This window comes from Gracilinanus agilis, chromosome 1, assembly GCF_016433145.1.
Source record: "Gracilinanus agilis isolate LMUSP501 chromosome 1, AgileGrace, whole genome shotgun sequence".
Lineage (NCBI taxonomy): Eukaryota > Metazoa > Chordata > Mammalia > Didelphimorphia > Didelphidae > Gracilinanus > Gracilinanus agilis.
Genome location: NC_058130.1, coordinates 373362970 through 373376830, shown reverse-complemented (window position 1 = coordinate 373376830; position 13861 = coordinate 373362970). Strand labels below are relative to the sequence as shown.

The 13861-nt window shown below is 34.9% G+C and overlaps 1 protein-coding gene across 1 annotated transcript in view; it reads right to left on the bottom strand.

The window, feature by feature from the left end:
* Positions 1 to 976: 976 nt before the first annotated feature.
* Positions 977 to 13861, bottom strand: part of SPCS1 (signal peptidase complex subunit 1) — a 36256-nt gene continuing 23371 nt past the window's right edge. The window contains 2 exon segments of the mRNA XM_044681246.1: positions 977 to 1198; positions 1201 to 1473. Of these exon segments, the coding sequence (XP_044537181.1) occupies positions 977 to 1198; positions 1201 to 1473 (495 nt within the window).

Below are 13861 nucleotides of genomic sequence, written 5' to 3'. Positions count from 1 at the left end.
TTTCTCTAACTCTTGCTTGGTTTTAAAGTCTTTCCTTTCCCAGAGATCTGACAAGTATACTATTCTGTATTCACTTAACTTATTTATAGTTTCCCTCTTTATATTCAAGTCGTTCACCCATTCTGAATTTATCTTGGTGTAGGGTGTGAGATGTTGATCTAAACCTAATCTCTCCCATATTGTTTGGAAACTAATTTTTAAAAAAAATTTAATAGCAATTAATAGGAAAGATAAATGCACCTGTGGCTATCACTACACCCCCCTGGATCACTGCAGCACCCACCAGGGGCAGTAGCGCCCACTTTGGGAATCACTGGTGTAAGATGATATCTCAGGATTGTTTTGATTTGTATTTCTCTAATCAGTCATGATTTAGAGCATTTTTCATTTACTTATATATAATGTTTTGATTTCTTTATCTCAGAACTATCTGTTCATATCTTTTGACTATCAGTTGAGGTATGGTAATCAATTTGATAAAATTCTTTCTATATTTTAGATAGGACATCTCTGTCTGAGGAAATATCTGAAATTCCCTGATTTTATGCTTTTTTTTTTACTGCATAAAAGACCGTTTAATAATGTAAAACTTTAATGAAACTTTGTTTTACCGAAAAAAAAAACCAGTGCAGAATTGTTTTAATTAATCAAAATGAAATGTAGAAAATACTGCAACAATTACAATATTCATCTCATGAAATATTAGTGGGCTTTAAAGAACTTGCATATTTGGAGGCATATTCCATGTGACAAGAATTTGTCTTTCCTCCATTTCACAGAAAATTTATGAAGCTAAAAACTGAAAATGTTTATGAACAAAAACCCAGTTGCTTTTAGTAAACAAAAGATAACAAGCAAATTCTAACACAGCTCAGCAACAATAATTTAGGTAATTTTATTTTGTTATGGATATGACAAATCAAGAGATAGTTTCTCAAACTGAATGGCTGTCATAAGGTTGACCATATGGCATGTTTCAGTTATTTTTAGAATGCCTTTTTATTTTTTTCTCTCCTGGTTTCTTGTCTTCTGATCTTGAGTCTTGAACAGGGAGCCATTTGAGGGGGTGTTGGCGATATATGGGCCATGGAAGAAGTGTCAGCAAGCATGAAAAAGCAAATCCAGCCATAACAATATAGACTGTCCAACCAAACTGTTCAGCCACATATCCATAGATAATGCCAATTACTGTAGAAAAAAAAGAATTATTCCCTGAAACATCTGTTCAGCTAACTTCTGACCTTTATAATCCATCTGCGTGGGCAGGGAGCTCAGTCCATCCAATATGATTGCCTTTGGGGGCCACCAGCACTGCAGGGACACTGAGACACTGTACTTCGGGGACCCCGGTGGGTTGAGGCTGGAGCTGATGAAGGAAGAAGGGCCCGGTGGAGGAGGCAGCAAGAGGTCCTGGAGTTGGGGCCCTAGTGCACAGCGAGCTGAATCTCTGCTCTTTATAATCTTGGCTACACTCTTTTTATTTGTGCAAAACTTTTTAAATTTATGTAATCATAATTATACTTTTGATATCTCATAATGATATCTCTTGTTTACTCAAAAATTCCTCTCCTATCCATAAATTTGACAGCAAATATGTTCCCTGTACTTCTAAATTTGTTTCTGATATCTTCTTTTATGTCTAGGGAATGTATCCATTTTTATTTTAGTGAGAAAGATACTGTTCCATCTATACCTAGTTTCTGTCAAACTACTTATCAATTATTTCAGCAATTTTTTTTGCAAGTTCCTTATCCCACAAACTTGGAACTATACTTTTGTCAAATATAAGGTTACTATAATCTCTTACTACTTTTATTTTATGTCAGTTCTGTTCCACCAATCTACCTTTTTATTTCTTAGCCAGGGCCAGATCATTTTGATAATTACTGCTTTCTAATACAGTTTAAACCCTGGCATTGCTTAGACTGCCTTCCTTTACATTTTTTCATTCATTTCTTTGATATTCTTGATCTTTTGTTCATTAAATGAATTGTTATTTTTTCTAGCTCAATAAAATAAATTTTGGATAATTTAATTGAGATGACATTAAATAAGAACATCAATTTAGGTAGGATTTTAATTTTAATTATATTGGCTCTGCTTACTTGTGAATAATTAGTATTTCTCCAATTACTTAAGACTGAATTTATTTGTGTAAAAAGTGCCATGTAGTTCCTGTGTTTATTTTGGCAGGCTTACTCCCAGGCATTTTATTTTGTTTGTGGTTATTTTAAATGGGTCATCTCTTTCTTTTTATTCTTGCAGATCTTTGTTAGTGTTTATGTGGGTTTATTTTATATACTGCTACTTTGCTGAAATTATTAATAGTTTCAAGTAACTTTTTAGTTGAATCTCTAGAATTTTCCACATATACCATCATATCATCTATAAAGAGATGCATTCCTGGTATAAATCCCACCTGATCATGGTGGATGATCCTCTTGATCACTTCCTGGAGTCTCTTTGCTAGTATTCTATTTAAGATTTTTGCATCTATGTTCATTAGGGAGATTGGTCTGTAGTTTTCTTTCTCTGTTTTTGATCTCCCTGGCTTTGGGATCAGTACCATATCTGTGTCATAAAAGGAATTTGGTAGGACTCCTTCTTTGCTTATCATATCAAATAATTTGTATAGTATTGGGATTAGTTGCTCTTTGAATGTCTGATAGAATTCACTTGTAAATCCATCAGGCCCTGGCGATTTTTTCTTAGGGAATTCTTTGATGGCTTGTTCAATTTCTTTTTCTGATATGGGATTATTTAGGTATTCTATTTCTTCTGCTGTTAATCTAGGCAGTTTATATTTTTGTAAATATTCATCCATATCTCCTAAATTGTTATATTCATTGCCATATAATTGGGCAAAATAGTTTTTAATGATTGCCTTAATTTCCCCTTCATTAGAGGTGAGGTTTCCCTTTTCATCTTTGATACTGTCAATTTGGTTTTCTTCTTTCCTTTTTTTATTAGATTGACCAGTACTTTGTCTATTTTATCTGTTTTTTCAAAGTACCAGCTTCTAGTCTTATTTATTAATTCAATAGTTCTTTTACTTTCGATTTTATTAATTTCTCCCTTGATTTTTAGTATTTCTAATTTAGTTTTCATCTGGGGATTTTTAATTTAAGAATTAACTTTGAATGAATCACTCTGCTATTTTTTCCCCATTAGGGAAAATATACCACTTTGACTTTGTAATCCATGTAATACAATTTTCCATTTATTTTTTTTCTTTTGAGGGGGTTGATATAGTACTCCAAATATCTTTAGGTGCTACAAAGAATATCATCATTATGAATGAGAATTAGTTAAGTAAGAAGAGAAAAAAAGAATGGAGCAGAGGGTTTGGTCAGAAGGAATCAGGAGATCAGGCTACAAAATCTACTCCAAAACTTAGCATTTCCAAATCTTTTTTTTTTAATGAAATCACATTGTCTTGCTAGTGGTCCAATTACAACCCTAGCTCAGACATTTATTATTACTCCCTTTGGCCTGCAATAGTAAAGCCAATCAATTGTGCTTAGCACTAGAGATGTAAGGAAGGTAAGAGACTGTCCTTGCCCTCAAAGAGCTCACATACTAATAGGGGAGACAAGAAGCAAACAAATATGTACAAACAAACTATATGTAAGATAAATAGGAAATAATTAACAAATAGGAGACAGTAGAATTAAGAGAAGTTGGAAGAGACTTTCTATAAAAAAACATGGTTTTAGTTGGGACTTGAAAGAAGCCAGGAAAACTAGAAACCAGAAATAAAGAGGGAGTTCCCAGTTGTTGGAGTTGTTGGAAAAAGTAAGAGAAAATGCCTGGAGCCTGAGAAATGGAGTGTCACCTTTATGAAGCAGCAAAGAGGCAGGTCTTACTAGTTTGAAGAGTGCATGGTAGTAATAGAAGACTATGGCCAGAAGTCATCTAGCCAATCTTCCTGCCTCAAATTTCTTCTCTCTCAGTAATCCTCCATATAAAGGATGTTTTTTTCTCATGCATAAGATTATTTCATCACTCTACTCAGTGAGCTCTGGTGACTCCCTATTACAACCAAGATCAAATATAAAGACCTGTTTGATATCTTATTAATCTAACCTCAACCTACCTTTAAATCTTATGCCTTATTTCCCCATCCAGGGACAAAATGATCTATTTTCACTTGCCTACTTGCAATTCTTTGAATGTGATGTCCCAATTCCTCTCTCCATGCCTTTGCATTGACTGTCCCTCCTCTCCACCCCTTCAGTGTCTTGAATGCTTTGTTCCTTCTTCTTTCCTTTTTAGCTTCCTTGACTTTCTTTAAGAATCAGCTCAAATTCCACCTTCTTCAGAAGGCCTCTCCTGGTCTCCCCAGCCCTAATGCTTCTCTCTCTAATAGACATTTTTCTTATACTATATATATTCTAAAGGATATATGTGTATATTACATATCTTGTAGAATAATGTTGTCAAACTCAAATTGAGTTGTGGGCCATGTATTGACTTAGAAAATCACAAACTAACACTGTCTATGCTATATTGTGCAGGATTTAAATTAATATTCAACATTCCAAGTATTATATTTTATAAAGTTTATTAATAATCACTTGAAGTAAAAGAATAGAAAGGTAATTATCTAAGAAAATATAAGGCCACATGAATAGATTCTCCTGCTACTCACCTCACTCTACCTCCACCAAACCGATCAGATCAGAGAGAGGTGGGGCTACACCAAACTTATATCCTCCCTACATCAGCACGTAACATGAGAGGAGAGTGAGGTGCTGGGAATAATATTTTTAGGGTACAGAAATTCTAATTACACAACTGGATTTTAATTTACTTCATTAAACATTTCCCAGTTATGTAAAAGAAAAAAAAACAACCTTGCCTTCTGTCTTAGAATCAATACTAAGTATCTGAGTAATAAGGGCTAGGTAATAATAGGGTTTAAACGAATTACTCAAAAGAGTCTGAAGTTAAGACTTGTTCTTGGTTCACTGAGCCACCTTATTCCCCCCACAAATATATTTTAATCTGGTTAAAACTGCGCTAGGGAATTTTGAAGTACATAACTCAAGACCCATAGACCTGACATGGACACTGAATTATTTACATGTTGTCTACTCATTAGAATATGAACTCCATGAGGGAAGAGACAATTTTTGTTTGCTTTATGCCCTTTTTAGGGGTGTCTCCAGAGCTTAGCATAATGCTCAGAATATAACAAACCCTTAATAAATTCTTGTTGACTCACTGACTATCAGAAAAAGAGAGAAAAAAAGTTGAAATCCTAAGAAGTTTCTCATTTTTCTAATAGCTATCAAAGACTCAAATGATCTTAGAACTATTACAAGCTGTTATCCATCCTTTGTTCAAAGACTTCAGTGAGAGAAAATCCAGTGCTTCCTGAAGCAGTACATTCCTCTTTCAGTCAGTGCTAATTGTTCAGAAGTTTCTCCTTACCACAAGCCTAAATTTAACTTCTTGCCATTTTGACTCATTTCTCCTAGTTCTGCCCACTGGGACCAAGAAGACTAAACCTATTCATTCTTCCATGGGACAGCTTTTAAAATTTTTGAAGACAGATATCATCTTCTCTACTTTGGGATAAACACCTCCAGTTTCTTCAGTCCATTCTCATATGGCAAGATGCCATACACAAAAGTTGAGCCAAATGGTAACAGTGAGAATGAATACTTAATGCATTAATTCTGGAAGGCTAATTTTTTTAGGTTACTGATGATGACTATGCTAAAATGGGGCTTTATGTTTATTAGGCTTCCTTATGAGTTATGTGCTTTAAGAATGATAAATTCTGACAGAAGTCATCTTATTTTTATTTATGAATTCTATTTCCTAAAATTAATGGCATATCCTCACAGTGCATTGTTGGGATATGGCTGAATCTTCAAGTGACTAGAGCTAGGTCATAAAGGCTTTGTGAGTCAAAGAGTTCTTATACCATTCAGACAGAAAGGCCTGTCTACTTGCAATTTGAATAGTAGAACATTGTTTTCAAGGAACTTACCAGTACTCCACCATCCAGAGAAGGGACAAAGAGAGATTTTAATTAATTCATCAATGAAAGGCAATAGCCCGAATTAAAAAGTTACCACAAGGACCACAGGAATGCATTTTCCATGTTTGTGCTTGTGATCCAGTGTATGATCACAGGCACTTAGTTTATCTCTTGAAGTCTCAGTTTCTAGATGTTGAGTAGTCACAAATAGTGCCTAGATAATCCTTAACTTACATGGTTGTTGAGATAATTGGTAGAGATTCTTATATTTTTAGGTTATACCATTACATTAAATCTCCAATTACTTTGCTTTTACTTGAGGAATCTGTTTGTTAAAGCATATTATAGTCCTTTAGTTATTTGTATTTATTTGCTACCACTAACATATAATATATGTTATATACATACATAGTTAAAATACCTGAATTTGTACTCTCTATAACTTACTGAGTGGCCTTGGATAAGTCACTTCAATTCTCTTATATTCAGTTTTCTCATTTGTAAAATGGGAGAAAATAATATTCCTAGAGCCTACCTCACAAAAACTTAGAGGTGGAAAGGACTTCAGAGTCCAAATAAACTAATCCAAATCTCTTTAATATACCATCCTTTGCATAAAGACATTGGTTGGGATGAACCACATCCTTTTGCAACAACCCATTCTCCTTTTGGTTGCAGTAACTGTCAGGAAATTTGTCCTTGAATCAAAATTAAATTTGCATTTTTGTGACTTACAGTTTTTCCAAGTTTTTCTTACCAGGTCAGCCAGATCAATCAATCAATCTGTAAATATTTATTAAACACCTGATGTGTGCCAGGTAATGTGTTAAGCACTTGTAATACAAAATTAAAAGTGAAATAGTTCCTATCCTCAAGGAGCTTCCAATATAACATGAAACACTTTATCTATATAAGTTGTTGTTCTTTGTATTTGAAGAGGAGCAGAAATGGCATGACTGGTGATGTCTTTTGACTCATGTATAAACTGGCTTTAGATGATGTAGAACTGCACAAAGTCATTGTTCTTAGTCTTCCAGAATCAATGAAGTACAGTGCCAAGGCAAATGTCAAGATGACTGGTGATGGCTTGGGATTTAGTGAATGACCTTGTTTTTTTCATTGCATTACAAAGGTCTATGCACCCCATGATGCCCACTTCTGCCTCCTTCCTGACAATTGGAACAAATTGTTCCAATCTGTCCCTTAATATTCACATGCCTGGATTAGATATCCTCCTAACTTACTGATGAGTTTGAGCCCTGCCAATTACCTTCAACTTGGTTTAGTCTGAGTGCCAAGAGGGCTCACCTGGGTATAGCCACTGCATATGCATTAATTTCTTTGAGTCATAGGTGAGGGCTGGGTGAAAGGTGGGCACCAAAGGCATATGGACAGTCCTGAAAAAGGCTCAGCAAGCCCTCATACCAGAGGCACAAGTCTTCCCTGAACCCCTTGTGTTCCTATAAAACAGGTAGGATAGCTGAGACTACAATGTAGATCTGATGGGTCTTCTTTGAGGTCACCCTTTCCACTTTTCAATGTTTCTTCCCTGCTTTATGAGGGCAAACTTTTATTTGGCATATGCAAAACAAGTGCTTCAACAAACTAAGTGATTTGCTAGGCTGAAAAATATGAAGGATTCTTTTTTTCCAAACCCTTAACTTCTGTGTATTGGCTCATAGGTGGAAGAGTGGTAAGGGTGGGCAATGGGGGTCAAGTGACCTGCCCAGGGTCACACAGCTGGGAAGTATCTGAGGCCAGCTTTGAACCTAGGACTTCCCGTCTCTAGGCCCAACTCTCAATCACTGAGCTACCCAGCTGCCCCCTATGAAGGATTCTTAATGAGTAGGAGTTTTTAAAATGTTGGGAGAATGGCTTAGTGTACTCAGAAGAAGTTTCATCAATTATGATTTTAAGATCAGTTGTTATTTACTGGAATATATTTGAGTTGATGACTTCTAATCGTGGATAGATGCCCTGGTTGTATAATGTGATGATAACATGAAATTTAGGTTGAATAGGATTTGGGATTCATGGTTTTCAGTAGGAAAGCTCAATAGTAGCCCTCTCTGATTTCTTTAGCAAACTTCCATTTTATGCCAATAGTGCAGCCTCTTTATAGCCAAGATTTCATAAGGATTATAGTGTCATAGATCTAGATTTGGGAGATACCTCAGAGGTCAACTAGTTAGTCTAACTCCATCATTTTACTGTTGAGGAAACTAATACCCATAGAAATTTAGTGACTTGTGCATGGTCAACCAGGGAGTTGTCAGAGGAAGTATTTTAATTGAAGCCTTCCAATACTAGAATCAGAGTTCTTTTGATTCTACAACACTTAAAATCAAATTGCCTAATGATTCTATAAAATAAATGCTGAGAATGGAAATAATAAACATTTAACTGTGAACTTTTGAGTGTCATATATACATATATAACACAATAATATATTAATATTAACATATTGATATAACAAATTATAAAATAAGAATAGCGATGATATGATATAATATGATACAAAAGATTCTTAAAAATATGTTCGACAAACTAAGTGATTTGCCAGACTTAAAAATATGAAGGATTCTTAAAGAGTAGTAGTTTTTAAATTCTTGAGAGAATGGCTTGGGTACTCAGAAGAAACTTCATCATTTATGATTTTATAATCAGTTGTCACTTACTGGAATGCATTCAAGTTGATGACTTCTAATCATGGATAGATGCCCTGGTTGTATATGATATTTCCTCTTTAGAGGAAACATTTATAGAAGAAAGAATACTATTCTTGAAGTCCAAACATATTGCTGAGTCTTGTCTTTGTCCCCTGCTGACAGTGACTATAAGGAAGTGATTTTTTTTGCCTCTATATGATTATTTCTTCATTTATACATGGAGCTAATAATACTGCTAAGACATATCTCATAGCATTATTGAGAGGAAATTGCCTTATAAATTGTAGAGTGCTATATTATACTATATATGTAAGTGTAATAGAATCTTGGCATATGCCTAGATCTTCTAATATGGTGTTTGGGTTCCTGCTCCCAGGGGACAAGAGGAATCTATGGACCTAGCACATGATTGAGAAGTCTTTTTTCATTAACTATGTAAATGGAATACTCAGTATCTTTAAAATGATCTGACTCAGCATCTATGAGGGTATTTGCTTCTTTTATGTTTGAGTCTCAAGGACTCTTCCCTTCCTACTAAGCGGTAAGAGGTGAGGGCCTGAGGACACCCTCCTTTCCATTCATCTCCATTTGCCATGTGGCTCCAAGAAATGGGCTTAGGTCTTTGGCCTTTATATTAACTTTTTTCGTTCTAAGTACAAAGAGTAGAATCTCCAACATAGCTTAGAAGTTCAAGATGAAATGATGGAGATGTAGGAGTCCAGCATTCCAGGTTGAATATTGGAGGAAGCTCAGCAGTGACACCCCAAAGGGTATAGCAGAACCTAGATACTTAAATTTACTGGAATGACTTAGTGAGTGGTGAGACTAATGTTATATAGAAACTGAGCTAAAATGTAAGCCTAATCCCACCTAATTCACTGATTCCACTCATTTACCCTACATCTTTTCCCCTGAAGACTAATGTGTGTGTGTCTGTGTGTTTGCATGTGCATATATATATGTGTGTGTAGGCACACATGTGTGTATGTGTGAGAGAGAATATGAGTTTACATAACTTTTATAAGAATTTGACCGAGAAAGAAGAGACATAGGACAATAGTTTAAGAAGATGGCAAGACCCACTGCTGAAAGTTTTATAGGTGCAGGGACAATTTGGGGGATATTTGAAGGTGATAGGAAAGGAATCATTATATTGGGAGAGATTAGGGAATAATAAGGAAACAAAGAAATTTTTTGTTTGCGAATGATAGGGTCAAATGGGGGTAGGGAGAGAGAAAAAGATAGAGAGAAAGTAAGCTTTTATTAAATGCTAAGTTCCAGGAACTTGCTAAGTTCCTATCCTCATGAACCTTACATTCTTGGGAAAAGGCAACAAATAAAGTGGAATTGGGGGATGGGTCCTTGAATGGCATGATACAAGATGTCTGGGGAGTGCAGTGGAGGTCTGGATATGGACAAGAAAAGGTGAAAGCTTAGTTACAGAGGTATAATTTAAGATTAGTAGGTAGAGGAGGGAGCAGGTAGAGTTTATGTAGGAATGGAGAAGGCATAGATTGTGTGAAGACACCTGGCTTATATTTAAGAAAGTTATTTTGGTAACTATGTAGTGGGTGGATTGGACAGGGGAGAGACTGGAAGCAGGAACAAGAAATACTATAGTGGTCTATGTATAAATTAATGAATTCCTGAACTGGTTACAATTGTGTAAGTGGAGAGAAAGGAGATAGATGGGAAAGATACTATGGAAGGAGAACAAATAGGATTTGAGAAATGTTTGGATATGCAGAAAAGAGAAAAGAGTAAAGTGTGATTCTTAGATTTTGAATATGGGTGACTGGGAGTTGATGGTGTCTTCAATATAGCTCGACAAATTTAGGAAGGGGGTAAATTTAGAGTAAAGATGAATTGAATTTTAGGTATGTTGACTTTGATCTAGGAAGAGATGTCCAAAATATCCATAATAGAGATGAAGCTGCTCTATTTACTCAGTATTTATTGGACAACTGCTATGTAAAGGTTAAAAGACAGGCATAATTACAGAGATGATTTCACTTTAGGAGGGTGAATGAGATACACAAGCAAATAAATCAGTATAATATTGGACAGACTGTGAGAAATCCCATTAAAAGGAGTACAAGTTACTTTAGATGTTCAGAAGAGAAAATGATCTTTTTTACCTATAGTGATGTGAGAAGGCTTCATAAAGATTTTTCCCACCACAGAATCATAGAATTATAGAATTTGGAAGGGACCTCAAGAAATATCAAGCTCAATCTTTCTCTAAAATATGAATGCTATCTTCAAGAACAACGATATGTGGCCTCGATAAAATGGTTACTGAAGATCTGAAATGAGAAGTAATGTGTGACATTTTCAATAAGCCTATTCTTCAATTGGACAGCTCCAAACTAAGTTATCAAATTTTTCCTTGTATTAAGTCTGAAGCCACATCTCTGCAACTTCAACCCACTGATTCTAATTAGTCTTTTAGGAACCAAATAGAACAATTCTTATTCTTTTTCCATATGGTAACCCTTTAGAAGAAGATGAAGATCATGGTCTCTTCAAGACTCTTATTTTCTAGTTCTTTCAACTAATACCTTTAAGGTATGATTTCTAGTCTCCTTTATTATCCGGTTCTCTTTCCTCTATAAGTCTTCCTAATATCCTTCATAAATGTAATGCACAGAATTGGACACTATATAATATATTTGGTGCAGCAGGTCAAGTAAGGTATATCTACTAGTCAGGACATTTTACTTATTTAAGATAACATTAGATTTTTTTTTGGCTTCCATGTACTAATATGGCAGCAAAATTAGCTTGTAGTCTACTGGAATCCTTCCATCTTTTGCAAATTTGGCTGTATTCTCCCTGACCTGTATCTGGGTGGTTGATATTTCAAAAACCAAGTGATGAATGTAATACTTAAACCTATAAAGTTTCATTTATATTCACCAAAACCCACACTTATGGGTGAAGGAAGTGGCATTGGTTTCTTAAGTGCTATTCCAGTGAAACACAAGGTTTGACAGGTCTTGACTGTCAAACCTATAGATATAAGCCTGTTAATAGTCTGATGGTCAATAAGTGAGGATCGATTTAATTAAGTTTACAGAAGTTTATTTTCACAATGTAAGCCATGATGTGATGAATTTTTTATGCCACAGCAAATATGATCACAAATTAATTAGTTAAAATATGAAGATATTTCAATTTATGTTAGAGGAAGGAATCTTATACCAAATATTATCATGGATCCTGGATGTAGAGATAAGCACATATTTTATTAGCTTCTTATTTTTTGTTTTTTTAAATTACTTTGCATCTCAGTTCTATAACATAATGTGTTACCTATGTTACTTGCCTTGTATCATTAAGCTGATAAGCATTGAATCTCTTCCTTCAAGTCTCTGATTAAAAAAAGTTGAAAAACCATTGCTAAAATATTGTCTTATGAAATTCTATGAGAGATACTCAGTAAGTTGAAATCTATATATTAATCAACATTTTTTGGGGGATGTTCCCCCCCCCCCAATTAAATCAGTTCTGAGTGTTCCTCTTGAAATTTGCCTTGAAGGATGGGAAAAATTTTGAGAAGTGTAGAGTGGGAGAGGATGTGGGTACTCTGATTGGAGTAGTTGAAGGAACAAAATTGTAGAGATAGGAAAGGGAGTGGTATATTCAAGGAAAAAACATACTCAATTTGATTGAAAAGGGCTCACTTTTGGAAGCAACGGGAGATAAAGCAGGAAATGAAGGTTGGGTACAAATTGTAGAAGACCTTGAACAGCATGATGAGGAGACCATCATTTATTCTGTCGGAAATGGGAGCTTTTTGAAAGTTTCCAAATAGAGGGACATCTAGTTAAAATAGTGTTTCAAGAAAGTGATTTGGATTATTGTATATACAGTGATTTGACTAGTGAGTGTGGAAAGGAATGAAGGTAGAGAAGTCACTCTGGAATTATTATAAAAGGCCAAGTATTAGGGAATCGTTACCTGAACAAAGTTAGTATCAAAGGAAATGGAAATAAGGGATGGTTATTACAAACATTAAAGAAATAATCAGCAATAATGGGAAGAGCCAAATCTGAATGAAGTTTTTAATATGAGAGGAAGATTAATGAGACTATCAACAGAGATGGGGAAGTTAGGGTGAAGGAGGAATTGTGCTGGGGGCTGGAAATGGAGTGAGAAGAAGATAATGAACTCTGATGGTAAATTATCTTTGTGTGTTTGATGTTAGTTGTAGGGATAAGATTTAGAATCTTTTTATATATGAGGACAAAAACTAATGCTGCAATTTGTGATTATTTCTTCTAAATTCATAGCTGGCCTGAAATTTTATTCAGAAAAAAGCAATTCCATTCCTTAAGGGTGCATACCAGTGTGTTCTAACAGCTGATTTTTTTCCTAGTTATCGATACCTGAGAGACTTAATAGTAGGGATACATATGATAGACCAGAATTTTCTAAGGTAATTTATTTGGATAGTGAGATATGTATCCTTGAGATTATGTTTCTGTTGCATGTAGTGTTTTTATATAACATTTAAAATTATAACAATTTGCCTTTATTCACTTAATACCAATCAGTGAGATAAGGTCCACCCTTATCATTCTCTTAGGTCATTGAGAACCTGCCTCCTCTTGGATCATTTACTTTGTCCTTAGGAACATAGAACTTCCCTATTTGTTTGTTCATTGTGTTTCTAAAATTATCATTTTGGGATGAAAATCTCTATGCTTGATTTTAGCCCAAATGTGATTTTTAAAAAAGTTAGATTTCTGGGGACCAACAACTTAATCTTCATTTGGCTCATAGGGAACTCAGAAATGGCAGGAACTTAAAAATTGTAACTTTCCATGTGGCTTGTGCTCACTGAAAAAGAATCTCTTGGCTAAATTAGGGGAAAGAATGTTTAAATAAGGAAGTTAGAAGTGAATCAAAAATAGCATTTGAGCATGAGAAGTCTGAAATGCCCACTTCCTTTAATTATGTAACGTCTTCTGTTGACTATAAAGTATTGTAAACATGTATTATCATTGTCAGTTACATTGTGCAGTCTTAGGCTGATGGTTTAAGAGATTCTCCATATTTGGCCCCAATTTCTGCAGCTGTGGAAATACTCAGTAATGAGTGGAGAAATGGAAATTAACCATCTTTTCTTCTTTTTTTTTTTACTGTGACCTTTCCTTCCTTCCTTCCTTCCTTCCTTCCTTCCTTCCTTCCTTCC